We start from the raw sequence: 26,936 nt of genomic DNA, 5'->3' as shown, positions 1-26,936 counted from the left end.
GAACAGTGAATTGAACTACAACTATTGTTGGTTGTATATGCAGGTTTTCTTTGTCAAATGATCCAGAATTATACTTCTTCTGGCAAATGAAAAATAAAAAAAATATTTTACTCTCATAGTTTAATTGTTAATATAGTATAAATATGTAAAATATTAGTACATCAAAAGGACTAATAAATGTTATTACTAAAAGTAGCTTTCAGCAATTTACAAAAAAGTACATATATTTAAATAACTAGTTAAAGATGTTGAGGAAAAAATCTAACAAAATCAACTTTCTGCTTGGCCATTTAGCCTATTTCAATTTCATCAAAATATATTGGATATAATTTCATGTTTGATTTATCATGTGATAGTATCTGGACGATAGCATAATAGATAATGGATTTATTCACTTTGATGGGAAGGGGACATAACCCACTGTGTAACAAGAAAATTCAATTGAGAGAACCAGCTCTCGTTGTAAAACATGTAAAAAAAAATATATATAAATATTAAATATAAAAATATGCTAACAATTTGTTTTCATTCACCAACAAATAGAAATCTTTCATTAACCATGTTAACAGAATAATTATACATATTCAGGAATGTTGTGATATAAAAAAATCTGTCAGAGTGCATTCATTCTAAACCGACTTAACAAATGACTACTGTTGATTCTTCATTGTTTGTCAGATACTAATTTTTAATGGATTTCGTAGATAAAGGTTAACCATGAAATCAAATGTTCAACAAATTACAAAGGAATGTATGCAGACTTACAAAAAACACGAAATATAAAATATCCACAGAAATGTAAGTTTTCCTTAATCCACAATAATTAGTTCCCTTGAAAATAAATTAATCCACAGTAATTCTAAATAAACATTCATTAAAAACAATAATATTGGAGAATGATAGAAAATCTTATCCAGTTGATATATTTTACTAATGTAAAATTCATACAAAAATTGCGTCAATATAATAAGAATGATACAAATATAGATATATATGTATAAATGATGGGCACAATGGAGGGATTGCTGATCAATTATTTCCAAAATGATTTTGTCATAATCTTTTAAAATGAACTTTTATATACTATGTTAATCTTACATGAATCAGTTCAAGAATTATGCATACAAAGATATGAACAAGTCACTAAATAATAAAAATGAAGTCAAAACTGCACACATATGTCACATTATCATTCTAAGAACAAGTCATTCATTCATATCTTAAAGATAAAAGAAGTTTATATCCATTTTTTGAATACCTCGTAATTCCTTATTCTCACTACCTTTCATCCCAGAAAATAAAAGTATGATATTAAAAATGTTCTGTTTCTATAACATTTTGTGAAGGATCATCCAAGTAATCCAATATAAACTGCTTTAATTTGTATGGTTCAAACCAATCCACGGACCAGCGATCTTGATCCAGGGGTGGGTAGAATGCAGCATGAGTGTGGTCATTCTTCTGTACCATACACACTCTAGGATAGTCAAATAATAATTTGGGATCACCATCGTCTGCAAATAAAAAGATAAATTCTAACAAGACGTCCTTCAAACGCTTTAAGTACAAACCCATGGAATAATATGAATATATTGCCAGGGCTGTTCCTATCGTACTCCCACGTCATATGTTTTTTATGAATGATGTACCCGACATCATAGAACGATGACGTAAGAATATAAGCATTTTACAGGAACATACACGCTTGTGAAACCGAAAATCATTACAACAAGGAACCGTAAACAAACGATGATAAAATGTGGTATAAACCCATTTTTTTTTTATACATATAATATATACATATGAGTAAATTATCATTTAAATTCATCCAAAACTATCTAAATATGTTATTGTAAATAGTTAAAGCATGTCACTAATTCAGTTTGCTCAGTTCTTTTAAGCTAATTTAATAGTGCATTTATTTATGGGAACGGCAAATGTATGCCTCCACCTAAATTGCTTTGATCCAAAAGAATTGCCGTATTCAGTGGCGGATCCAGAGCTCCCTTTGCTCGGACTTTTTATACCCCCGCTTTAAAAAAGGGGGGGTATACTGTTTTACCTCTGTCTGTCAGTCCGTCCGTCCGTCCATCAGTCCGTCCGTCAGTCCGTCCGTCAGTCAGTCAGTCCGTCCCATGAAACTTTCGTCACATTTTTCTCAGGAACTACACATCCACCCTTTCTGTAATTTAGTATCAACATTTATATATGTCAGCCATACCGTGTGATGCGTTTTCAGATTCATCACTTGACAACTTCCTGTTTACCGAACACTTGTCTGATTTTACACATGATAGCCAAGTTGAAAATTTTCGTCACATTTTTCTCAGGAACTACAATACAAGGATTTCTGAAATTTGGTTTCAGGATTTATATAAGTCAGCTATACCGTGTGATGCGTTTTCAGATTCATCACTCGACAACTTCCTGTTTACCGAACACTTGTATGATTTTACACATGATAGCCAAGTTGAAAATTTTCGTCACATTTTTCTCAGGAACTACAATACAAGGATTTCTGAAATTTGGTTTCAGGATTTATATAAGTCAGCTATACCGTGTGATGCGTTTTCAGATTCATCACTCGACTACTTCCTGTTTACCGAACACTTGTATGATTTTACACATGATAACCAAGTTAAAAATTTTCGTCACATTTTTCTCAGTAACTACAATACAAGGATTTCTGAAATTTGGTTTCAGGATTTTTATAAGTCAGCTATACCGTGTGATGCGTTTTCAGATTCATCACTCGACAACTTCCTGTTTACCGAACACTTGCATATTTTTACACTATTAATATTATCCACTTGCGGCGGGGGTATCATCAGTGAGCAGTAGCTCGCAGTTTCACTTGTTTTTGGTTTTTTGGTAAAATGATTAATCAGACTAGACTTCGTGAATTTTTCCATTTCCCTTGTCTTTAATTTTCATGCGACAATTTTTTACTTATTAAGATATTTTTGGCTGGTATTTACTTATGTCAAAGTCATGTGATTCGCTATGGTGGAGTTGACGAGTGATTCAAATTACAGTAACACATTGCTTAAGCTGAGACTGACAATCATGACACCTTCAAAGCAACACAGGATTAAGCATGTTTAACCCCAAACACCCCAGCCTATTCTAAAATAACATAGTTAACTCTCGTTGTATCAAACTCGGTTGACTCGAAATTTTGGATGAGTCAAAGTTTTCATGTGGTCTAAAATAACATACATGTAGCTGAAAAATAATAGTATACCTACTCAGTATAAGCTCTAGATATATTTTAAGTCTAAGGTATGAACCATTTGATTTGAGGGCAGTGTGAGGTATATGAGTGAACAAAATCTGACTCTGATTTTTGCTATTAGAAATGAAATTTTCCAACAGAATCATTTAGCATTAAATGAACATGATGAATAAAAAGCGGGTGTATTTTTTTGGGGGGTCAGAGGTTTGCATGTCTGACCTGAATGCCTGTTTCGCCGAACTGATATTTTGACTTTTTTTCTCAAGGCCAGACTGCAACCTGCCTGCTGGGTGTGGCCTTTATGTCTCCTTTTGTCGACCGTCGTTCATTAATTCGTTGTCATTTCAGACTCATTCGTAGCCTTTTGTTGATTTGGAACCCCTCACCTCCCTTAATTTTGTTTGGTGAAACATAAAATTGCGTGTTCGTCTGTTTTAACTCGTGTCGGTCGTATTGTTTTCCATGGAATAGCCTGGCATATATCTTGTTTACAACAAGAAATCTAACGCAGTTGTGCTAACTTAACATACAACAAACAAGAATTGTCCAGGTCTATTTATTACTGACAAGTCTCACATCAAATATATCAGTACATAGCTTTGAATCCATACTATCATTTTATGATAGACAGTAAATAGGGAGAATAAAGCATTAAAATGTCCTACCCCTACACTTTACAGCAACTATAAAATATACATGCCCCACGTCAGAAACCGTTTAAAAAGTGTATTTTACACTTATTTTATGTTTTTTTTAGGCTAAAAACAGGTCCCAAAATTTTTTAAAGATTTGCAGGTGTTATAATGTGAAAGAGCCTATTTACAAACTGACTATACTTTTTTTTTACCATTTATGTCCTGGAGTTTGGCATAAAGATAAGTTTCTCATTTTATCTCATTTCTAATTATATTGCTGTTTATCTTGCTTGGTGTTGAAGTGGTATGATTAAATTTTTTTTTAAATATTTGTGTTAAATTTTCATTTGTAAAACCCTTTTTTTGGCACACGTGGCTTAAAATGGCTGTAAAATATGACAGATAGTTGGATGTCAATTTCAAACACTATGAAATCATGTTTATGATTAGTCCAAGTCCAAGATCATGTTTATGATTAGCCCAAGATCATGTTTATGTTTGGTCCAAGATTGCTCTGGTGTTTGACAGCCCTTTTAGGCCTTGAGACATCAGAGCGTAGTCTATTTAGAAACATTAAAACTATCTACCTAGATTTGAGTTGGTAAGTTTCTGTCTTGAAATTGTAAAAGATCCATTTTAAAGTACAAAAATTAGATATCATTTGATTCCTTATTCATTTTAATCCATGAATATGTAACTTTATGCAAGAACCAACCACCTGTACCACAAATGAAAATAATACCTCCTTGCTTAGTCTTTTCCCTTTGGACAAGTTGTCATGTGACTTTGTTATTTCAGTTAGTGCATAAGTAAATTATAAACTTAATAAATAGCATCAAGTTAACAGTTCTTTTGTAACTGCATTACTTGAGAGGTTCTTACATTTAATCATAATTTTAGTGTAATCTAAAGGCAAAAACTGTCCTGCCCAGGCTGGAAACTCTTCAACGTCCAGTGTCATAACAATTATATCATTGTAAAACTGATAGGCTATCTCTGTTAAAACCTGGAAAGATATAAAATTACTGGAGAGATATAAAATTACTGTAAATATAACTGAACTATTCCAGTACGAGACTGGTGCATACTGAAACCTGTCAAATTTGACAATTCTGTATAGTGGGTTATTTTTGCAGAGTGCAATTTTTGCAGATAGAACAAAATTGCCAAAATAAATTCTGAAATCTAAAACTGCACATGCAGAGGTATTGATAAAAGTTTTGAATCCACCAAAATATTTCGTATACATTATTCAATGAAAATCGCGAAAATTTACATCAGCAATAATAACCCGTTATACAGTATTTTGTAATGGAATCCATCATTGAAAGAAATATGAACTAGTTACAAAAAAACAATTTTTGACAATGACATCTACTAGATTCATTGGTACATCCCATTTGTCACTACAGTTAAACCTAGTATTGAATATACTTTGATTTCATAAAACACAATTTTGCTTCAATTATTAATTCTGTTATTTACATTTTTACATAATCTATCACATTAATCTACAAGGCAAACAAAAGGTTCTTTAAATCATATAAAACAAGAATGTGTCTCAAGTACATGGATGTCCCATCCGCACTATCCTTTTCTATGTTCAGTGGACCGTAAAAATGGGATAAAATCTCTAATTTGGCATTAAAATTAGAAAGATCATATCATAAGGAACATGTTTACTAAGTTTCAAGTTGATCAGACTTCAACTTCATCAAAAACGACCTTGATCAAAAACTTTAACCTGAAACGGGACAGACGGACTAACGGACTGATGAAGAACAGACCAGAAAACATAATGCCAATAAATGGGGCATAAAAACGTACCTGTGAAAAAGAGGCTGTATCTGTTATATTATCTTTGTAGACTAAAGCAATCAATATAGGCAAGTCTTCACTGTCTAAGCTAAAAATGTAAACATTCAATAACTTATGTACATTTCATACATGCCTGGCAATAATTAGTAAGAATAAATATTAAAATGTTTGGTATAATAAAGGAAGTTAATGAAAATCAATGTGAAATGCGTACAAAAAGTAACGATATATTTTCAGTCCCAGAAATGCACAAAACTTCAAAAGTGGCTACATAATGCATTAACTAGAATTATCAATACAGAAGTTTAAAATTGTGATTTCTTCCATGGGAACAATCATTCTCATCTTGATAAGAACATCTGGGATCAGATATTGGCAGCTCTGAAGCAATCCCTTCAGTATGTAATTATTGGTGATAACACAATTGAATACAAACAAAACTGTTTGAATTTTTGCAAATGTTCAAAGGGAGATAACTCAAATTAGTTATTACTAAAATTCTGCTCTTTTTTCTATAGCTCAGGTTTTCTGAAAAAAATATATTTTCTTTTTCTTTTACATTATAAATTACAAGCTAAAGATCATAAGCAGACAATATATTATTGTAGGTGTCATGCTGATCTTCATCCAAAAAGTGTTGAAAGATAAATAAATTAAAAAGTAAAATCACAAAAATACTGAACTCAGAGGAAAATCAATTCGGAAAGTCCATAATCACATGGCAAAATCAAATAACAAAACGCATCAAAAACGAATGGACAAGAACTGTCATATTCCTGACTTGGTACAGGCATTTTCAAATGTAGAAAATGGTGGATTGAACCTGGTTTTATAGCTAGCTAAACCTCTCACTTGTATGACAGTCGCATCAAATTCCATTATATAGTCACCGATGCGTGAACAAAACAAACAGACATAATAGGTAAAAATGTCAAAAATAGGGGTACAGCAGTCAACATTGTGTTATCATCTTAATCACTATAAAAACAACAAATGTAACGAAGAAGCACAAAAAGGCATACATCAAATTAACATCCTCATTTTGATTAAATCTCTACTCATGATCATCAACCCCTTTTACAGGACCCAGATAATTTGAATAATCTTAGAATAATGTCAATAAAATACAAGGAGTACAACTTGTAAATAAAATATTGAATCTGTATATCGGGAGATAAAAAATATTTTCTAAAGAGGTTTTTTTAACAACAGATTCATTTTCCTTAATCACTTCTGTTAAACTGAACAAACAGATGAATTCTGTTTATGTTCTGTCAATTTATTACCCCTTATTACAATTTCAAAAAAAACAAAATTTTTAATTTTGATGCATTATTAATTGCCCTTCCCAACCTTAATATAGTTGCATAAACCAAAATTTAACACAAGACATTATAAGAATGTGTAAATTCTTACCTATCTGAGGTATGGAATGCATTAGAGTTGATCTGGGTTATTGGCAGACGTGAATGGTCCAAAGTAAAGGCTGTTATAATATCTGTACAAGCAGCATGGTCAGTTTCACATTTCTGACCGTGCCCTATTTTATATCTACAAAATATGGATCATTGAGTGATTTTCATGCTTTAAAAAGCTGACTGACTGTACATATAAACCCTCTGATTCTTTATAACAGTGATTCACTGTTTGTTACAATGCAAGTTTGATCATGCATGATTGAGAAAGAATGATTCTGTTAGCTTGACAAAAGTATGAGCTTTGTGAAACATGTTTAAACTGCATGATTCGCTCTCAAAACTGTTTCAACACTGTATACTGTAACCCATCTTATTTTCGCTGATACTTTATTTCAGGTTTTACCCTTTCTAGTTTACTTCCAGACTATTCAATTTCGTGATGTAGTTTAATAAGGAAAGATCTAATTTTCACATATTCACTTTATTTTTCTTTTCGCGAAAGCTACGAAAACAAAAAGCTCGCAAAAATAAGTTGGTCAATAGTAATGTAAACTACTACTCACTAATTAGTACACCCCTCTTGAATTTCAGTGAAAAGAAACAAACAAAAGTTACCAATTTGAAGCTCAGTAACATATACCAAGAAACTCTTATTTGTAGCTGCTGAGAAAAAGTAACAAAAACCTTAATCAAAGTTAGAGACAGACGGGATGTCTATAAGTAACAGATCAAAAAGATACGTAGTTACTGAGAAAAATAGAAATTTTGTATGGACAGACAGACAGACAGACAGACAGACAGACAGACAGACAGACACAAGGATGGAAGGACAAAGTATACCTCTTTGAAACTGAATATAATGATGTATCACTGAATAAATGAGCTTTATGGAATATGTTTAAATTTTTATTTTTAATGGATTATCTAAAAACTTTGTCAATGTAGATAACAAATTACCTATGAGTTTTGTGGAACATGTGTAACTTTGTATTTTGTTGATTCTCTAAGGACTGGCTGAGTGTATGACCGATCTGCATCAGGGTAGCATCAACTCCATCCTTTCTTTGTAGAATTATCTAATCAATATTCATTATAACATGTTTAAGGGGGTTCGCGGGTCTAAATCATTTATATAGGATATCTCTATATTTTTATATAAATGAACTTTATCTTATAGTTAATAGAAAAATAACATAAAAAAATGGGGTCACCGTTCATTTGCGCTCACAATCTGCCTTTGAAAGAAGCAAACATCTTTGTAAAAGTGTTTTTTTCCTGTTGAACTAATAGGAGAAATAAAGGTCATATCGAAACGACAAAAGAAATTTATTACAGAAATCACTCAAATTTTACAATAATTTAGTTTAAGTACAGCATATATCGAAATTATATTAAAAAATATAGGTAACCGATGAGTTAAAAGAGATATTTCAATTTTAAAGCCAAAAAATGGCATTTTTCCACCAAAGGGAGATAACTTGGAACTTTTTCAATGATGTTTACATTTTAAAAGTCATCGGGGGCCAACACGAATTAATTGTTTTGAATGTTTTTTGTACCATATGATAAAGTAACAACTACAAAAGGTAATACATAAAATTTGTAATGAAAAACAAATGTTTAATTTTTTTCTGAAATTTGTATACCCTCGAGCCTCCTTAACACATATATGTACTGTAAATTCAGAAATTATTGCATGCATTTATTGTTGCGATGTCATTTTAGACAAAAATGCTATTTTAATTTTTGCGATACTGAAAAAAAATCCTGTTTATTTCATAAAAATGATTTCAAAATGTGAATTTAAACTATTGCAATAATTGTCGCATTTTTCACAATAATAAAAACATTGCAATCATTTCTGAATAGATATATTATATCATTATTTTTATATTATATATAAAGCAAATACAACAAATGTTTAACTTGTTTTATCAGTATCACACATTAAGAATCTTATTTTCAATTTTTTATGTTTGAATACAAGAAAAGTAAGCAGACTTCTTTTTGAATTCGAATGCACTACTTTTTAAACGGTATTCAAACTGTCCTGAATTAAAATAAGTCTGAATCTGAAAATGGTTTGTTTCTACCAATAAGCTATTATCATTAGTTTCTAGCTGTTGTATGTCGACTATACAGTAAAATGAAGAAGGAAGTTATGCAGAAATCATATATTTGAAATTTATAACTTGTTTTTTTTACTTTTTTTTTTATTAATTGAATTTCTTCGTTGCTAAGGAAAATATATTACCTTAGATACAACAACATCTAAATCTTTCTGTTTAAATTCTATTTGTGGAAGTTCTTTACTGTATACTGAATAACAGGTAGCTTTACCATACAGTCTTTCACATATCAATCGATAACATTCATAAGAGAAATAATAATTCTGTTTTCTGCCTTGAGGAATAGGAAGGAATCTGGATGCTTTAGGTACCAGGACACCGACCAGTCTTACATCTTCCTGTGAAAAGAAAATTAATGAATAGAAAAAGAGTGGTTATATGAGTTGACACACTATCATGTCTTGCATTCTGCAATTTTGGGTTATTTCGAATAGCACTGATCTCTGAAACAGAGTTCAAAGCCAATCAAGTCAATCAGATACACCTGTTTAAAAAAAAAAAAAACTTGCTTGATTTAAAATAGTATGACTACCACTCTGTGGCATAAATGAAAGCTGTATAATAAAGGCAAATTAATACATCTATACTGAATATATGTTATTTTAAGCAAAATACTTGTCAAATTAAACATACAGCCTGAGGATTTATATTTCTTTACTTACCACTAGTTGTTGCTTAGGCCAATCAAATAATCTGTCTTTTACTGCAGAACTAGCTATTTCTCCAAACCACACCATTATTGGTTTGGCCTACAAATACATATTGATACTATTTTGAAATACACTTTTTGCAGTATTCTACTATACAATACAATAAGATACAATACAATATTTTTATTTTCCAAATTAAAGGGCCCATTAAGAGCATTGCATTAATAACAATATGACATAAACATTACAGATTGATTAAAGAAACATAAAATAATAATTCAAATGCATGAGGAAAGGATCAGTGGTCAAGGGGAGATAATTTTGATATCTATTAGAGCATGTAGAGAATCTAAGTTAACTAATTTTCTGATTTTCTTAGTTGCAGGCCTTTATCGAGGTATGCACATAAAATAGATAAAAAAACTGCTATCTTCATTAATCATGTTCCATGAAAAAAGATCTTTCTGTTGAAATTCTACTGTCAGTTTCAGATTACAATTTAAACTATGCAAAAAATATGTAAAAAAACAGAAAAATTCAGTAATGAAATTAAAAATCAAAAAGGCTTGTGTGTTTAATTAGTTTATACTTTACAGGTTGAAAAAACATTTAATGTTGGTGATTCAATTTTTTAATAAATTTTATTTTTGTAAATGTAGTTTTCATTTGTGCTACATGTATCATTATCATGTTCAATGGTTGTTCTGTTAAAATTTCTGGTTAGATGGTATTCTATTTTCCATTTTATAGCAAACAGTTCAAATTTTAAAACAAAAAAATTCATTTCTAGTTTTCTGAGACAGAACATAAAACCTAATAATGGCTCCCTTTTATACCTGTAAAACTCCATGGTAATCCATTCTTCTGTAACTATTATATAATCTCTGACTTTCATCAGAAATACATGTACTACTGTCTAACCAACCAAGTCCTCTGAAGGCTGTCACAGTGGGGAATCCCCTAATATCATGTTCTTTACATAGCTCTACTTCTTCTGTACAATTCACTAAGTAGACGGAGCCACCAGCTACAATAAAACAAGGGTGCCATGCTGAAATATCTCCAATGCTTTACTAGCCATGATTGATTTTATGTTCAAAGTCCTAAAGATTAAAGTTTTACTACAAGTATCATATAAAGTTAACATTCTCAATGATCATGAAACTGTGCCAACCATTAGAATTTCTGCATACGGACAAAGGGAGATAACTTAAATTAGTAATTTCTTAGATTCTGCTGATTTTCCAATGGTATGTTTTCCAGAAAATAATTTCTATTCTTTACAGTGTATATTACAGGATATATATCATAGCAACAAATGATCTTTGGATTTTCATAAACATAAGAACACTGTCTACTAGGTTCTCACAAACAGATGTTTCCACAAGTACAAGTATCATATAAAGTTAACATTATCAATGATCCATGAAAATGTAAGTAAATGTGGACCCCTGAATGATAAGTCTAAATAACCAGGCTTTCTCCACTCCTACAGTATAAACTAGCTAAACTTCTTATTTTAACTTTTTTAACAGCAAATAACAGGATGAAGGAAAATCATCATTAGTTTTGCATGTAAGCTCAAAAGATATATATTTTACTTGACTCTCAGAAGTAATATCACAAAAGTTCTAAATCTGTACTAAGGTTTACCTATATATTTGACAGAATTCTGTAGATTTTTAAATGTTTCCATTCCTTTTTTACAACTCCTGCAGTCAGCCATTATAAATATAATCTGAAACCAGATAATATATTATTTATCACTGTGTCTTAATAAGTAAATAAATATTAATCAAACTTATCTTGAAGTTGTATTCAATAAGATCTTAACTTGTTTGTTTTTGACATTTCATTTCTGAACAAAATTGTTTCCATAGTACACAGATGCTCAACTCACACTATCATTTTTTATGTTCCATTATGTAAACCATAAAATTGGGGTCGAAACTCTAATTTGGCATTAAAATTAGCAAAATCATAGGGAACATGTGTACTAAGTTTCAAGTTGATTGGACTCAACTTCATCAATATTTACCATTACCAAAAACTTTAACCTGATGCAGACAAAATGACGCACAGACCAAAAAAACAGAATGCCCATAAATGGCGCATAGAAATCAATGGCGCATATAATGCAGGTCAAAGTGATATTTTTTATAAATTAACAAGCAAACTTTTTGCCTAGTGTAAAATGATGAAAGTGTGAGTGATTTAACAGATACTTACAAGAGCAACCTTCGTCACTTCACCAGCCCACTCTCTACCTGGCATAAAGGGATGTAAAGGTGCGTGTGACTTCTCCACTACTTCAGACCAGTACAGATGACTTAACAATGGAATGTCTTCTAGTTTTTCCAACTTTTTATTGATGTTTTCTGTTCCAAACTGAAGCAAATAAAATATATATATTCTTGTGTTTTTTTCTTATTTATGCTATTAAGTTTAAATATATTTATTTATAGTGGATTGGGAAACAAGTTATTGCAACTTATATTAATCCCTCTCCACTTTGCGTGTGCGAGTACTGCCTTGTTGCCACATTAGTCTACTCTTTTTGAAATCTACAAGGGTGTCTTTTACGTCCAAGAGATATGGCTCTCTCTTAACATGGGTCGCCCATTCATCGCCCCCTTCCGATGGACTATCATTGTTTCTCAAGACCATACTCGCAATTGGTGTCTTATTTATGTTGTAGGGAAATGTTCAAATAATTCAAAAAGCACCACAAACGCACATCCATGTTTTATCCCCCATGACATTAATGACATAGAAAAAAAGAGAGATGTAAAAGTTCAACTAAATAAAGATCCTTGTCATTAATGGAACAATGGTACAGTTATAACATTATTGTGTGAGATTACCACATCATGCCATGATTTCTGAGTTTTTGTTTTTTTCTGTCTTTGTTTGTTTGGATGAATTCTCCATGTCCACCAGTATTGTTGTGGTGTACTGACTGTCTGATTGTGTGATGTAAGGTAACAAGAACATCCATATGGTCCTTCATCTCTGTATGTAAACTACAATTAAAACATTATAAAGCTTTATATTTTTATAATCTTTGACGAATAACAGTTGAGTTATTCCTTATTGATAATAACTCTTACCATGTTACTCAGAGCCTCTGTAGCCAAGTGGTCTAAGTAGTTCTACTGCTATAATCACTATCAAGTCAACACTGAGGTTGTGTTTTGAACCCTACCATTGCATTGTTAGTTTCCCTACTGAAGGTCGATGGTTTTCTCTTGGCACTCTGGCCGCCATGAATAGCCCAAAAGTGGCATTAAAATACCAAAAACCCATCAATCAATTACCATGTTAATATAAAAACAGATCAGGCAAATTATGTGATTTATCCAAGGTGACAACAATAATTGTTTATAAATTAAAGATTTGAATTTTCTTCAATGCTGCATCATATATTGTCTACATTTGCTTCAGGAAAATTTGCCTTATTGTCAGTTACTTATGGTATGTTATATTTTTTTTCTGTCCTAACTTACATTTTCTAGTTCCAACTACATTTTGTTTCTATTTTCTAAAGGCATTATTATGTGTTATTTGTGTTTATGTTATATAATGTAATATATAATATTATTCCTTTGTTATACTAAAATAAACAAGCATGCAGGACAAGGAGGAATAATCTGTCCTTTATATAACTAAGGTTGTTTTCTTATTGACTAACAGAACTACTAAAATAATCTCTAAATATCAATCTAAATTTACTAAAGACTTCATTGAGAAAACTTATTACCATATTAGGATCTTCCACACCATAGGGTTGATAAATAAGAGGTAAGTGTATTGTCTCAGCAACCTCTTTATAAGTTGATAACCAGTTATATACAGACATAGGTGTTGGTCTGTCTTCTGTAAGTAATCTCTGCTGGATTGTTTTATTGCTGTCTACAATATAAAACAAGAGGCTCTCAAGAGCCTGAATCGCTCACCTTAATTTTTTTGGTTAAATCTCTCATCAATGATTATTTTGGCTTTTCAATTTATTTAAATGTTCTTTGAATCGTCCTATTTTCTTCAAAAGCAAAAAAAAAATCATTTTCTCCTATGTTCTATTTTAGCCATAGGAGCTATGTTTCTGACATACAAGGAAATGAAATATAAAATTTATACTAGATACTCTGAAACTCATTTAGCCTAAGTTTGGCTGAAATTGATACAGCAGTTTCAAAGGAGAAGATTTTTTAAAGTAAGTCAACATGATGAACAAATTGTGAAAAAAGTCTTTAAAGGGCAATAACTCCTTAAGGGGTCAATTGACAATTTTGGTCAAATTGACTTATTTATAGATCTTACTTTGCTTAACATTTTTGCTATTAACAGTTTATCTGTATCTATAATAATATTCAAGATAATAACCAAAAACTGCAAAATTTCTTTAAAATCATCAATTCAGGGGCATTATACCTGAAAAACCAGTTACCCAATTCGGCTGAAAATTTCAGGACAGGTAGACCTTGACCTAATAAATACTTTAACTTCTTGTCTTATTTGCTCTAAATGCTGGAGTTTTTGAGATATAAGCCAAAAACTGCATTTTACCCTGTGTTCTATTTTTAGCCATGACGGCCATGTTTTTTGACGAAATAAAAAACAAAGCACAAACTTTATTTTATACACCCTACTGATCATTCAGTTGAAGTTTGGTTGAATTTGGTTAAGTAGTTTTAGAGGAGAAGATTTTTTAAAGTTAGCAAATATGATGAACAAATTGTGAAAAATTGTCATTAAAGGACAATAACCCCTTAAGGGGTCAATTGACAATTTTGGTCATATTAACTTATTTGTAGATGTAAGATCATTTTTGCTGTTTACAGTTTATCTTTATCTATAATAATATTAAAGATAATGACCAAAAACTGCAAAATTTCCTTAAAATTACCAATTAAGTGGCAGCAACCCAACAATGGTTTGTTTGATTCATCTGAAAATTTCAGGGCTGATAGATCTTGACCTAATGAACATTTTTACCCATGTCAGATTTGCTCTAAATGCTTTCGTTTTTGAGATATAAGCCAAAAACTGCATTTGACCCCTATGTTCTATTTTAAGTAACAGCGGCCATGTTTTTTGACGGATCAAAAATCGAAGCACACACTTTGTGCAGGATAATCTAAGGAACAATCATGCTAGTTTCATCCAAATCCATTCAGTAGTTTCAGAGGAGAAGATTTTTTAAAGTTAGCAAATGCGATGAACAAATTGTGAAAAATTGTCATTAAAGGACAATAACCCCTTAAGGGGTCAATTGACAATTTTGGTCATCTTAACTTATTTGTAGATCTTACTTTGCTGATCATTTTTGCTGTTTACAGTTTATCTTTATCTATAATAACGTCGACGACGACGACGACGACGGACGCCAAGTGATGAGAAAAGCTCACATGGCCTTTTAGGCCAGGTGAGCTAACAAAAGGGTTTAAAATGACAAAAAATCTGAAGTTTCCAAATTATAATAAAAATTAGAAATTAAAAAAATTGTAGGACTTGAAACTTAGTTTGATTAAATTGATATGTTAACATATTGACATCCCAATCAGAACAATTCAAACAGATGACATTTTATTAATCTTCCTTTCTAATCCAAATCTGTGACTAGAGATTTTATGAGACTATAACTATTGACATCATACTTTTGCATTGTTACAGGCTTTTCTCTTTAAAAAACATCAACATTTTACTGATTCTTAAATAAATACATTCTCCAAAATCTAAAGATATGGCAGATAAAAACATAACCAAGGCATAAAATCCATTGACACTGCTCTTACCTTTATAATAGATGAGGGTAAATGGTAACTGCTGAGCTATTCTTGAACTGATCCATCTGTTTACAACTAGAAAAAACAAAACATATAACATACATTTCTATTAAAATAAAACTAGAGGCTATCTATCGTTCACCTGCATATTCAACAATTGCCACTTTTTTGGGAATAAAAAACATTATTTAAGGGGAATAACTCTATTATCCTGCTGATAATTTTTCCTCTTTCAAGTTTCTATCTTTCTATCATAATTTTCCAAATAAAAGACAAAAAAAACACCAAGAAGAATGATAAAAATTATCTTTAAAGGGCAATAACTCCAATAAAAGATTACACAGAAGATTTTGGCCATGTTGCCGTATTAGTAGATCTTGCATTTCTTTTCAAAAGTTTCTGTCTATCTATTATAAGTTTAGACTTAATGGACAAAAAAAGGAAAACAATTGGTAATTAAAGGCTATAAATCCTATGAGATGTTTGACAGTTTTGACGTAAATGGACATTAGGTAGATATCAACATATTGTACATTTCTGACACAATAAGATTTTCTCTATTCATAACAGTTTTCAAGAAAATAAACATAACCCACATACTACCCCAATATTCTATTTCTATTAACCATGTTGGCCATGTTGGATGGTAGGCCTGGTCATAAGCCACATTCTAAATGAGATTTCCAATGATGATTATGGCTAAGTTAGGTTAAATTTGGCATAGAAATTTCAGAGCAGAAGATTTTTGTAAAAGTTTAAGGACAAAAATGCTGAATTACAATTGATGAGAAAAAAGTAATATACTGTAAGCAATAAATGTCTGATCTTTCTAAAGGTCCCTTTTCATTGTGTATCTTGATAAACGAGGAAGATTATTTTTTGAATTTGAATTTATTTTAAAATTTGTTGTTTTTTCATGGCTTAAACAAGATAGTAAAACAACACGTACACAGGAAATCATTTAATCAAAATTCCTACTTTTTCTAGAATCTGCTGTGTCATCAGTTATATCAACCAGACCAAAATGGACCTCTACATCAAGGTCACAGAATTCTTCTATAGTCCTGTTAAGAGCTGATAAATAACCATATATTCCTGGACTCCAATATGCAAAAAATGTTAGTATTTTGGGAGTATAAATTCTCACACTGCTTTTTATAACATCTCTTTCAAACATAGCCTGCAATACAAAGAGTTAAAAATAATATGTTCTTAAATATATATATATACACATACACAGTATTTCAAGTGAGTTTAGTTTACACATATTTCATTTACTAAAATACAATTTAAATAAGACAAGTCAAACAGGCTATGTAAGTATCCTCCATTTGAAATATTTAACAGTATAATATGAAAGAGATTGCATACATTAATATCATTTTTACACATAATTTGGATAGAAAAACAATTTGTAAAAAAAATCCAGATATTAATAAAGATATTGTCAAAAATAATTTCATTTCTTTATATAAACTCATCATAGATACCAGGACTAAATTTTGTATATATGCAAGACGCACGTTTCGTCTACAAAAGATTCATCAGTGACGCTGGAATCCAAAAAAGTTAAAAAGGCCAAATAAAGTACGAAGTTGAAGAGCATTAAGGACCAAAATTCCTTAAAGTTATGCCAAATACATGACAGCTGGTTGGTCACAAAATATAAGAATCAACTCAAGACAGAACCTTGTGTTAAATAAATCAATATGTTAAAGTCTGTATAAGCAACATTAACTAAAGACCCAGTGAAGAGTACAAAATGATTCAACAAATTATACTGAACAGTCTGATGCAGGTATGGAAAGATTGCTACCACATAGCTTCCTGTCAAATAGTCAGGGGTTGGTTTCAAAAGGTGTTACAAGAATTGTCAATCAAATACTCAAAAACTAGTCAAAGTCCCATAACTCTATTTCAATTGGTCAGATCAGATAGCAGTATAAGATGGTGAAGTACACATGATGGTAAACAATCACACAAAACATGAAGAAGACGAGTTGTGATCACAAGGTGTTTTTGTCACAAAACTTCCAAATATGGTCGAAGTCAGACAACTATTGTAAATATTGTCAAATTAAACTGACTATTTAGCACAGTTTAGAGAATATGACATGAAAAATACTAACAAGTATGAAACCTGTATGTCAAAAGGGTCTCTGATAATTGATGTGTTTCGAGGCATGAATAGACGGACATATATATATATTATAATATTCCCACAGGACAACAGGTGGTGAATAATAACATACCAAACTATAATGTGGAACTGGTAATGATCTGGACTTTATAAATATATCCAATGACAAAACTGTCATCTGCTGTTTGCTAAAGTGATGTACTGTTTTGGTGGTGTCTGAAATACAAACTGTATATTTAAGCTTCAGAGGTGTTATATTTTTGCAAGTCAAATTCATTAAAGAATAAAATAAGTAACAAATCCCAATAGTAGTTTTGTAAATAAAAATTACAAGCTTTAATACTTGATGTTAGGGATTCCTTTGTTCTCTCTTTATAATAAACAGCTGCGCCATGAGCGCATGATATGCCCGATGTCTGGTGTGGAAGTTTAATGCAATAATCATAAATAGTTTCCGAGATTTTTTTTAGCAATAACCATATATTGGTTTTCAGATACGGCGGGACATGTGAACCCCCCCCCCCCCCCTCTCTTTTTTTTTTTTTTACAAAAAACTAAATATCACTAAAATAAAATTTTGAATCAAAACCAAAAAGTATACAGATCTTAAGATTAATATAACAAAAAAGTGTGTGAAGTTAGTTTAAAGCAATTATCATAAATTGTTTTTGAGGTACAGCACGACATGCAAAAAAAACCTCCCCCTTTTTTACAAAATACTCAATAACTCAAAAATAAAATTTTTAATCATCACCAAAAAGTATACAGATCTTAAGATTGATATAACAAAGAAATGTGTAAAGTTTAAAGCAATAACCATAAGTCATTTTGGAGATACGGCGCGACATGTAAAAAAAACCCTCCCCCTTTTTATAAAATACTCAATAACTCAAAAATGAAATTTTGAATCATCACCAAAAAGTATACAGATCTTAAGAATAATATAACTAAGAACTGTGTAAAGTTTTAAGAAATAATCAAAAATCGTTTTTGAGATACAGTGCAACATGTGAAAAAAACACCCCCCTGTTTTAGTTACAAAGTGCCGTAACTCAAAAAGTTTTAATCTTATTTTCACCAAAAAGTATACAGATCATTTGACCATCATAAGAAACAACTATATTAGGTTTCATGAAATTTGGATAAGTCGTTCTCAAGTTACGGTGTGACATGTTTACGCCGGACAGACAGACAGACGGACACCGGACATTTGCATACCACAATACGTCCCGTCAAAATTTCGACGGGCGTATAAAAACCAGGTTTACCCTTTTTTCTATTTATAAAATGCTGATTCATTTATATATTGTTTAATGTGTCATTACAGAATAACAGGGATCATAAAACAGTCAATTCTTATTTTATTTTGTTAGTTTTTGGTTAAATCTCAGTAACCTATGGAAAGGTAGCCCTATTTCACTATTGATACCTATAACCAGTTATAATGGTTGCATGGATGTAAAGTAATTGACTAACTTGTTGACACAACCAAGTTCAATTGAGTTTCATGAAATTCAAGGCATTTTTCATCTCTATATGTCTTTGGATATTTAATTGACTTTTCCTATTATATTAATGCATAACTTGTAAAATGCTCTAAAATAAAGGATTTGAAATATATCAGGAACCTTTGTTTGTGAATGCACAACATTTTTGTCAATGTATTCTACCGTCTGTCATGTAATTGGCGTTAAGACTTTATACAACAATGAAAAGTGGCAATACATGTCAGATAGCAGTCCAATTATATTTCATATCTGCTCATACTACTTAAAATAATTGAATTGTTTATGTAAATAACTTACCTTTCCTGTATATAATAATAATGGATGGAACTTCATTTACATTATACTTCAATCTTATTTTTCTGAAAAAGAAAATAAAAAAAACCCAATAAGTTTGTCCAGTTATGTCTTGGTTACTTCAATGACAAATAAAACTCATTAATATTCAATGTAGTCTATGCTTCACACAGATGACTGTAAACAAGAGTGCACACACTGAAATGTCTCGCCTTCTTTACTAATCATTGATATTATGTTGATAGTCCTAAGTATAAAGCTTTATTACAACTGTCACATAAACTTAACATTAACCAAGTAGCTAAACAAAGACCAATGAACCATGAAAATGAGGTCAAGGTCAGATGAACCATGCCAGGCAGACATGTACAGCTAACAAAGCTTCCATACAACAAATATAGTTGACCTATTACTTGTTATAGTTTAAGAAAAATAGACCAAAACACAAAAACTTAACACTATGCAATGAACCGTGCAATTGAGGTCATGGTCAAATAAATCTGCGGGACTGACATATAGATCATAATATATTTCCATACACCAAATATAGCTGACCTTTGGCATATAAAATTACATAAAAAGACCAAAACTTAAAAACTTAACTTTGACCACTGAACCATGAAAATGAGGTCACGGTCAGATGACATCTGCCCGCTAGACATGTACACCTTACAATCATTCCATACAACAAATATAGTAGACCTATTGCATAAAGTATGAGAAAAACAGACCAAAACACAAAAACTTAACTATAACCACTGAACCATGAAAATGAGGTCAAGGTCAGATGACACCTGCCAGTTGGACATGTACACCTTCCAGTCCTTCCATACACCAAATATACTAGCCCTATTGCTTATAGTATCTGAGATATGGACTTGACCACCAAAACTTAACCTTGTTCACTGATCCATGAAATGAGGTCGAGGTCAAGTGAAAACTGTCTGACGGGCATGAAGACCTTGCAAGGTACGCACATACCAAATATAGTTATCCTATTACTTATAATAAGAGAGAATTCAACATTACAAAAATTCTGAACTTTTTTTTCAAGTGGTCACTGAACCATGAAAATGAGGTCAAGGACATTGGACATGTGACTGACGGAAACTTCGTAACATGAGGCATCTATATACAAAGTATGAAGCATCCAGGTCTTTCACCTTCTAAAATATAAACCTTTTAAGAAGTTAGCTAACGCCGCCGCCGTAGGATCACTATCCCTATGTCGAGCTTTCTGCAACAAAAGTTGCAGGCTCGACAATACACTTTGTTCCATATCTTACAAAAGATATAGTTTACTTGGACATGATTTCTTCATGTTCATTCCTGTATGTTCATATTTAAAGCAAAATATTGTCCCACAAGAGAATATGTCATGACTATGTATCATGGAATATTGTCCTTGTCTATAGAAAAATGTCCAAAGAAGGACAAATTTCCATAGTTGGATTTTGTCTGTAGGTAGTTCAGATCGAATTAAAAGCTTTAAAACTCCTAAAAGTTCCATAATTGTCTCCCTTACCTGTTATCTATTGAATGCATATGACTAATATAGGCTTTACAGTTCAAGTTCTCTGCTGTAACCTGAAATACAAATACATATATTTTGATATTATATAATAATTTGGCTCCTATTCTAGGTGTAATGAATATGCTTGTTACATTATATGTTTTCTTAAACCTTAACAATTAATGTCTTATTGGTTTCCTAATAAAATAAAGTGTCTTTAATGATATATATAGATCTATTCAAACCTGAAAAGCCATTTCTTCAATCTCTGAGTGCCTAGCATGATCAGGAAAAGCTACCACAGTAAATTTGTAATTGTCTGCAGTTTTGTGCACCAATGTTTCAGTTGCATCTTGTAACTGGTCTTCTAATGTTCTGGCCTACAATGAGTTATTCTATAAATAAACAAATAAACAGTTCCACTTCAATCGGTCAGCGATTTGATATGCATCAGAGGTGTTGAACTTGAAGTCTACTGCTAAAAGTTTCAACCAGATTTTAATAAACAGTGTCGCCATAATAACATGATACCCTCATTGCTTTTTCAAAAATATAGTTCAATAACTTCTCAATGTCATATCAGAAATTCATAACAACAACTTGAAGGTGGGTTTTTCAAATAGATATAAAACAGTCACCAAAACCAGTTTCATGAAAACTGCTCAAAGCGCTTTTCAGTTATTGTCCAAAAAGTACAAAATCACTCTTTTTAATAAATAAACCCTATAACTCAGAAATGTAAGTTCTAAAATTCATAAAAATCAAAAAAGGAACTGACATCAATAGATATAATCAAATTCACCAAAGTTGCTTGCGCATTGGTTAGAGTGTTTTTGAGTTATTGTCTGACATGTTGAGGACAGACAGAATGACAGACAGACAAACAGACAGAAATGCTTTAATACTTTAAACATATTAAATATCCTTTTGTGTATAAAGCTTACCAAACCATGTAACCAATGATTGATCTTGTATTTACTTGGTTCATCTGTATAATCAAAGTGAGATGTAAGTCCTAGGAAACATCTCAATAATGGAACAGTTGACGGATTTCTATAGTGAAGTTTGGTATTCTGCAATAAATAGGGGAAACAATTCCAACTTTGACTACAAAACATTTATTATGTCACAATTCTGACAGCAATAACATATGATTGAGTACACAAACATATTGGTGGCCTTCGACTGATTCTGGTCTTTGTTGTCTCTTTGATACGTTCCTCGTTTCCATTCTTAATTTCGCAACATATGGATGTCATGTCTTTCTCTTTGAAATATTCAAAAAAAAATTGTTAAAATGTAATAGAAGGTACTGTGGATTCATTATTTTTGCTGGTATAACATTGGTGAATGAAAAAAATGCAATTTCTAGAGTTATCTAGTTTCTTGGTTTTATCTTTTGGTCCTGACAAAGTAACAAAATTAATCATATTTCATTGAATTTTTAAACGTGTGGTTTCCTTCTACTGACACAATAAACAAATGTCTTTCTTTTTTGTTTACTTTTTAATGGAGGTATGTGTATAGGTTGTGTCCTAATTTTAATGTTAACAGTGTTTGTTGACCATGAAGTAGTATTCTAATCTAGGGGCCTCGGTGGCCGAGTGGTCTAAGTAGTTACTACTGTAATCACTAGCCAGTCAACACTGAGGTTGTGAGTTCGAACCCCGCTCGTGTGGATGCACTCGACTCCAATCTTAATTGACTAGGATTGTCAGTTTTCCTATCGACGGTCGGTGGTTTTCTCCAAGAACTCCGGCTTCCTCCACCAATAAAAACTGGCCGCCACGAAAAAGCCCAAAAGCGGTGCTTAAAAGTGGCGTTAAAACACCAAAAATCAAATCAAATCTAATCTTACCTTGCCAAAGGAATATGAACCAAATTCCCAAGAAGTAAAATTCTGTTTATCACCTTTCCATAACTCATGTACTACATCCTCTAAAGGTGAACCTTCACCTGTTTAATTGATTAAATGTCAAAGTAAACACATTGTAAATCAGAATCAATCAAAAGTAGACTATATTTAGATCTTTTACATGTACATGTATCAGCCTCCTAAGGGGAAATCAAACAGTTTTCAAAAATGTACTTTAGAGCATAAATTTAAATTGAAATTTAGTTAAAGAGGGTAATTATGATGATGCATGCACTTTCTGTGTATTATAAGACATTAGATAAATGAACTTATTTTGTTATCAAATGTAACATTTGAAAACCATTGAAATAAATAAATATTTGAAAATTTGTTGAATATTTTAGTTGTGGTCCAGGTTACTATGGCGTGTTTTTAGAAAAAAAGTTGTTGTTTAAAATACATTGCATCTATTTGCAGTATCACTTTATGCTTTAAAGTGAGTAAGCGTGAAGATATATATTGTACTAGCACAGACTTTGCCTCTTCTGAACTATTGAACTATCTTTAAGGAATCATGACTGGAAAATACCTCAACTTGTGTTGTATTGTAACAAGAGTGCACAAGCTGAAATGATTCTTTTGCTTAACTGACCATTGATTTTAAGTTAAAAGTCTTAAATAAAGAAAAAGGTTTTACTACACCTATCACATAACCTTAATATCAAGATCAATGGACAATGAGATCAAGGTCATATAAATGCTCTCAGACAGTTAAGTAGTAATTATAACATATACCAAATACAGTTCTCATATTGCTTATGGTTATTCTGGTCTAGTGTTGACATGTACACTTTAGTTTTGGTTTGTTGATGGGTCACTGTCTCATAGATACCTCAACCTCAAATGTGTCTCCTTTTATTTGCATAAAACTTACACATTTACTACATAAAACAGTCAGTAAACAATCCTACCTGGTTTTCTGTATATAACACACACTGGTAAATGTCTTGACACCTTTATATGTCTATCCAGAACATTTGGTAAAAAATCCTTAAATTTTGGTGAAAGGTCTGCTAAAATATAAAAAAAATAGCAACATATACTTTAAAAATGTATCAACATGCAGATAATTTAAAATAAGATAGTGTTCGGTATAATACATGGATGCCCCACTCGAACTATAAACTCTTATTTGGCATTAAAATTAGAAAGATCATATCATAGGTAGCATGTGTACTAAGTTTCAAGTTAATTGGACTTTTACTTCATCAAAAACTACCTGACCAAAAACTTTAACTTGAAGCGGGACATACATTGTACGGACAAACAAACAGAAGGACAGACCAGAAATATTATTATTATAGTTTCATAATGCGCATAAATGGGACATAATCCAATATTGTCTCTGAATAACCTATTAACTTGTGACGTCAATGCTTACGGAAACAATACAATACAATATTTTATTGGCACAAACGCATTTACAATAAATGATAATGACAGAATGGATAAACAATTTACATGGTAGTAAAATACAAACAATTATATATATGTGAATAACAAATTAAAGGTATAATGAAAATCTTACTTCTTGCATTTAAACAATTTGTTTAATACGAAAGAGGAAGATAGTTTTAGTGCCGTATAAGATGTATTAAGTATAAGATTTATTTTATTTTTATCGCACAATGTGGTTATATTTTTTCCTGTAATTTTGAACATTTTTAATACAAAAGTTTCTCTAACACTGAAGCAACCTCTGCAATGTAGCAGCATGTGCTGTTCATTTTCAATTTAGCCACTTTAACAGATTTCACAAATTCTTTGATCTCTGGGCACTTTTAAATATCTTTTTCTTTCAATGGCAAGGTTATGAGCACTAACTCTTAATTTACACAATAATGATCGATCTGATCTATTTCTTAAAGCATCAACATAACCTGCCTGTTCACTCTTTTGTAAACACTCTGGAAAAATGTTAATTTTGGAGATGCTGAACATGTGTGATCTTAGTTAATTGTAAACAAATTTGCATACAAGTGTAAATAAGCCTATTAAACTAGCCATTCATGACGTCACAATGATTTGGACTAACAATGTAAAATTGAAAATGGAAATGGGATCATGAAATTGTCAAGAGACAATAACCCTGCCAAAGGACAAAAAGAAGCACAAGGCTATCAATGGATCTCAGCAAAGCAAGAAAAATGCATCACCCAAAGGCAAAGGCAGGATTCCACTGCCCCCCCCCCCCAAAAAAAAAAAATTAGCTAGTTCAGCAAATAAAATTTACACCTTAGCCTACTTTGATTCGTCCAACTCAGGTTGACTCGAGTTAAAAGATCAATGCTAATTGGCTTGTGTGCAACCTTCCCAAACGAAAGTCAAAACTCTGTCTAATAACTATCTCAACTTAGACTTAAGGGAAGAGAAAAACTTGTTTCTACTGAGCAAAAAAATAAAAGAAACCAAACATTATGTTTCAGAAAGAAAAGTCCTGATCAGATCAGATCCTGTATGCTTTTGAAAAATAGCATGTTAGTGAACAAAATTGTGAGAAAAAAATAACTAATTTCTGTTCTATTATAAACATCACCAACAGTTGATATGCACGTAAACAATATTGAATGAATTCAAAATACAACCAAAAAAAAACAACCTTTTAAGCCCTTTCTTCGACTGTATTTTTACAAATACCAGTTATTTTGTATCACTTTTCTTTGTTGCAACTATTTGACGCCATCTTGAAACTCGACTAAACCTGCCCTGCCCCAGGGTTGATGTTGAGTTAATTCGGGTAGATTCAACAGGTCAATCTCAGGGGGGGTAGTCCAAATAATTATGACGTCTGGCAAGGCTATTTTAATTTTTAATTTTTTCTGGGACGCCTTCCTGCGACAATGTGGGATCAAAAAAATCAAAATTGAAAAATACCCACAGCAAACGGCATGATTATCTGGACTAGGGGGGGGGGGGGGGTGTCAGTTCAGTAAACTCGACAGTCTACTAACTATAAAAACTAACCTGACATGGACGAATCGATGCCTGCCCTTATGAATTAATTGAGTCTGAAAAATTAAGAGTCTGGTAGAGTGACGTCTTACTCTGCCAAAATACTATGTGATTTGCATTGAGTCTTAGAATACTACGAGTGGCAGTGCCAGTATAAATGTACAGACCATAAGGCATAACAATGTATAATTTGTGGTTACCGTTACATGAAAATGACAATGTTGTTGTTTAAAAAAATCCAATTTAGTGTATCTACGAAGTTTCATGTTATCTACACTGAATAAACTTACTCGACGAGGTTGCTGAATGTACCAAAGACAAAATAATAATTTGTAAAATGCCAAAGCGTCGTTCGCAACCCGCCATATTGTGCAAGTGCCATCTAGCGACAAAAACGGACAAATGGTATAAAACAAGCATCTTCGTACCGTGGCCGTCCCGTTTTGTGCCATGTCTATAAAAAAAAAATAAGATTAAGTTTTATAGACTAATGACACGCTGCACTGACATTAAAATTATTAATGCTTTTTCCCAGCTCTATATGGACAATTAGTATAATCAAACCAAATATTTTATTAGCCGGCAAACTCATCAACAATAAATGGTTAAGGCTCATGGTATATCAATTACATAGTTGGTCAAACATAATAAGTATTGAAAATAATGACTATATTAATATGTAATATTATAAACAATGATTATGAATTAGACATATTGACAATTTTATAGAGTTTGTTCTGCTTTACGCAGGTTCAAAATGACTGAGATGAAAGAGGAAGTCAATTTTAGGATTGTGTATGAATAATTATTTAATAAAAAGATTATATTATTTTCATGTTTTTGAAATTTTGTAGGATCAACGATTATATTTGAAACTTTATAGTAAAATATGTCCCTTTTAGTTGAGTATTTTCACAATGTCGGTTAAAAGCTCTTTAGAGCT

General features: G+C 31.5%; 1 protein-coding gene across 2 annotated transcripts; it reads right to left on the bottom strand.

Moving 5' to 3' along the window:
• Positions 1–105: 105 nt before the first annotated feature.
• Positions 106–26,417, bottom strand: LOC139510337 (uncharacterized). 2 transcript variants are annotated; one of them, XM_071296879.1, is made up of 22 exons: positions 26,284–26,417; positions 23,953–24,054; positions 22,985–23,082; positions 22,071–22,199; positions 21,372–21,506; positions 21,139–21,200; positions 19,617–19,678; positions 17,924–18,027; positions 16,650–16,851; positions 15,681–15,746; positions 13,646–13,797; positions 12,750–12,908; positions 12,115–12,273; positions 11,539–11,623; positions 10,722–10,912; positions 9,898–9,984; positions 9,361–9,573; positions 8,064–8,182; positions 7,105–7,239; positions 5,698–5,776; positions 4,753–4,876; positions 106–1,514 (listed from the first exon to the last, which is right to left on the bottom strand). In XM_071296879.1, exons 1-22 carry the CDS (start codon positions 26,411–26,413, stop codon positions 1,312–1,314), a joined length of 2,796 nt encoding a protein of 931 aa, XP_071152980.1. In that variant the 5' UTR covers positions 26,414–26,417; the 3' UTR covers positions 106–1,311. The 2 variants fall into 2 exon arrangements, with proteins under 2 accessions (XP_071152980.1, XP_071152990.1); XM_071296889.1 differs by having other exon boundaries at positions 23,953–24,051; positions 26,284–26,394.
• Between the last annotated feature and the right edge of the window lie 519 nt (positions 26,418–26,936).

This window comes from Mytilus edulis, chromosome 1, assembly GCF_963676685.1.
Source record: "Mytilus edulis chromosome 1, xbMytEdul2.2, whole genome shotgun sequence".
Taxonomy (NCBI): domain Eukaryota; kingdom Metazoa; phylum Mollusca; class Bivalvia; order Mytilida; family Mytilidae; genus Mytilus; species Mytilus edulis.
The sequence above is the reverse complement of the archived record's forward strand: the minus strand, read 5'-3'. Positions and strand labels throughout refer to the sequence as shown.

Coding starts and splice junctions, on each gene's coding strand:
- LOC139510337 (XM_071296879.1), bottom strand. CDS start 26,413: ATGCTTGTTTTATACCATTTGTCCGTTTTTGTCGCTAGATGGCACTTG. Junction 18,028..19,616: donor TATTATTATATACAGGAAAG/GTAAGTTATTTA, acceptor TTTGTATTTCAG/ACACCACCAAAACAGTACAT. Junction 1,515..4,752: donor CACTAAAATTATGATTAAAT/GTAAGAACCTCT, acceptor TTTTATTTGCAG/ACGATGGTGATCCCAAATTA.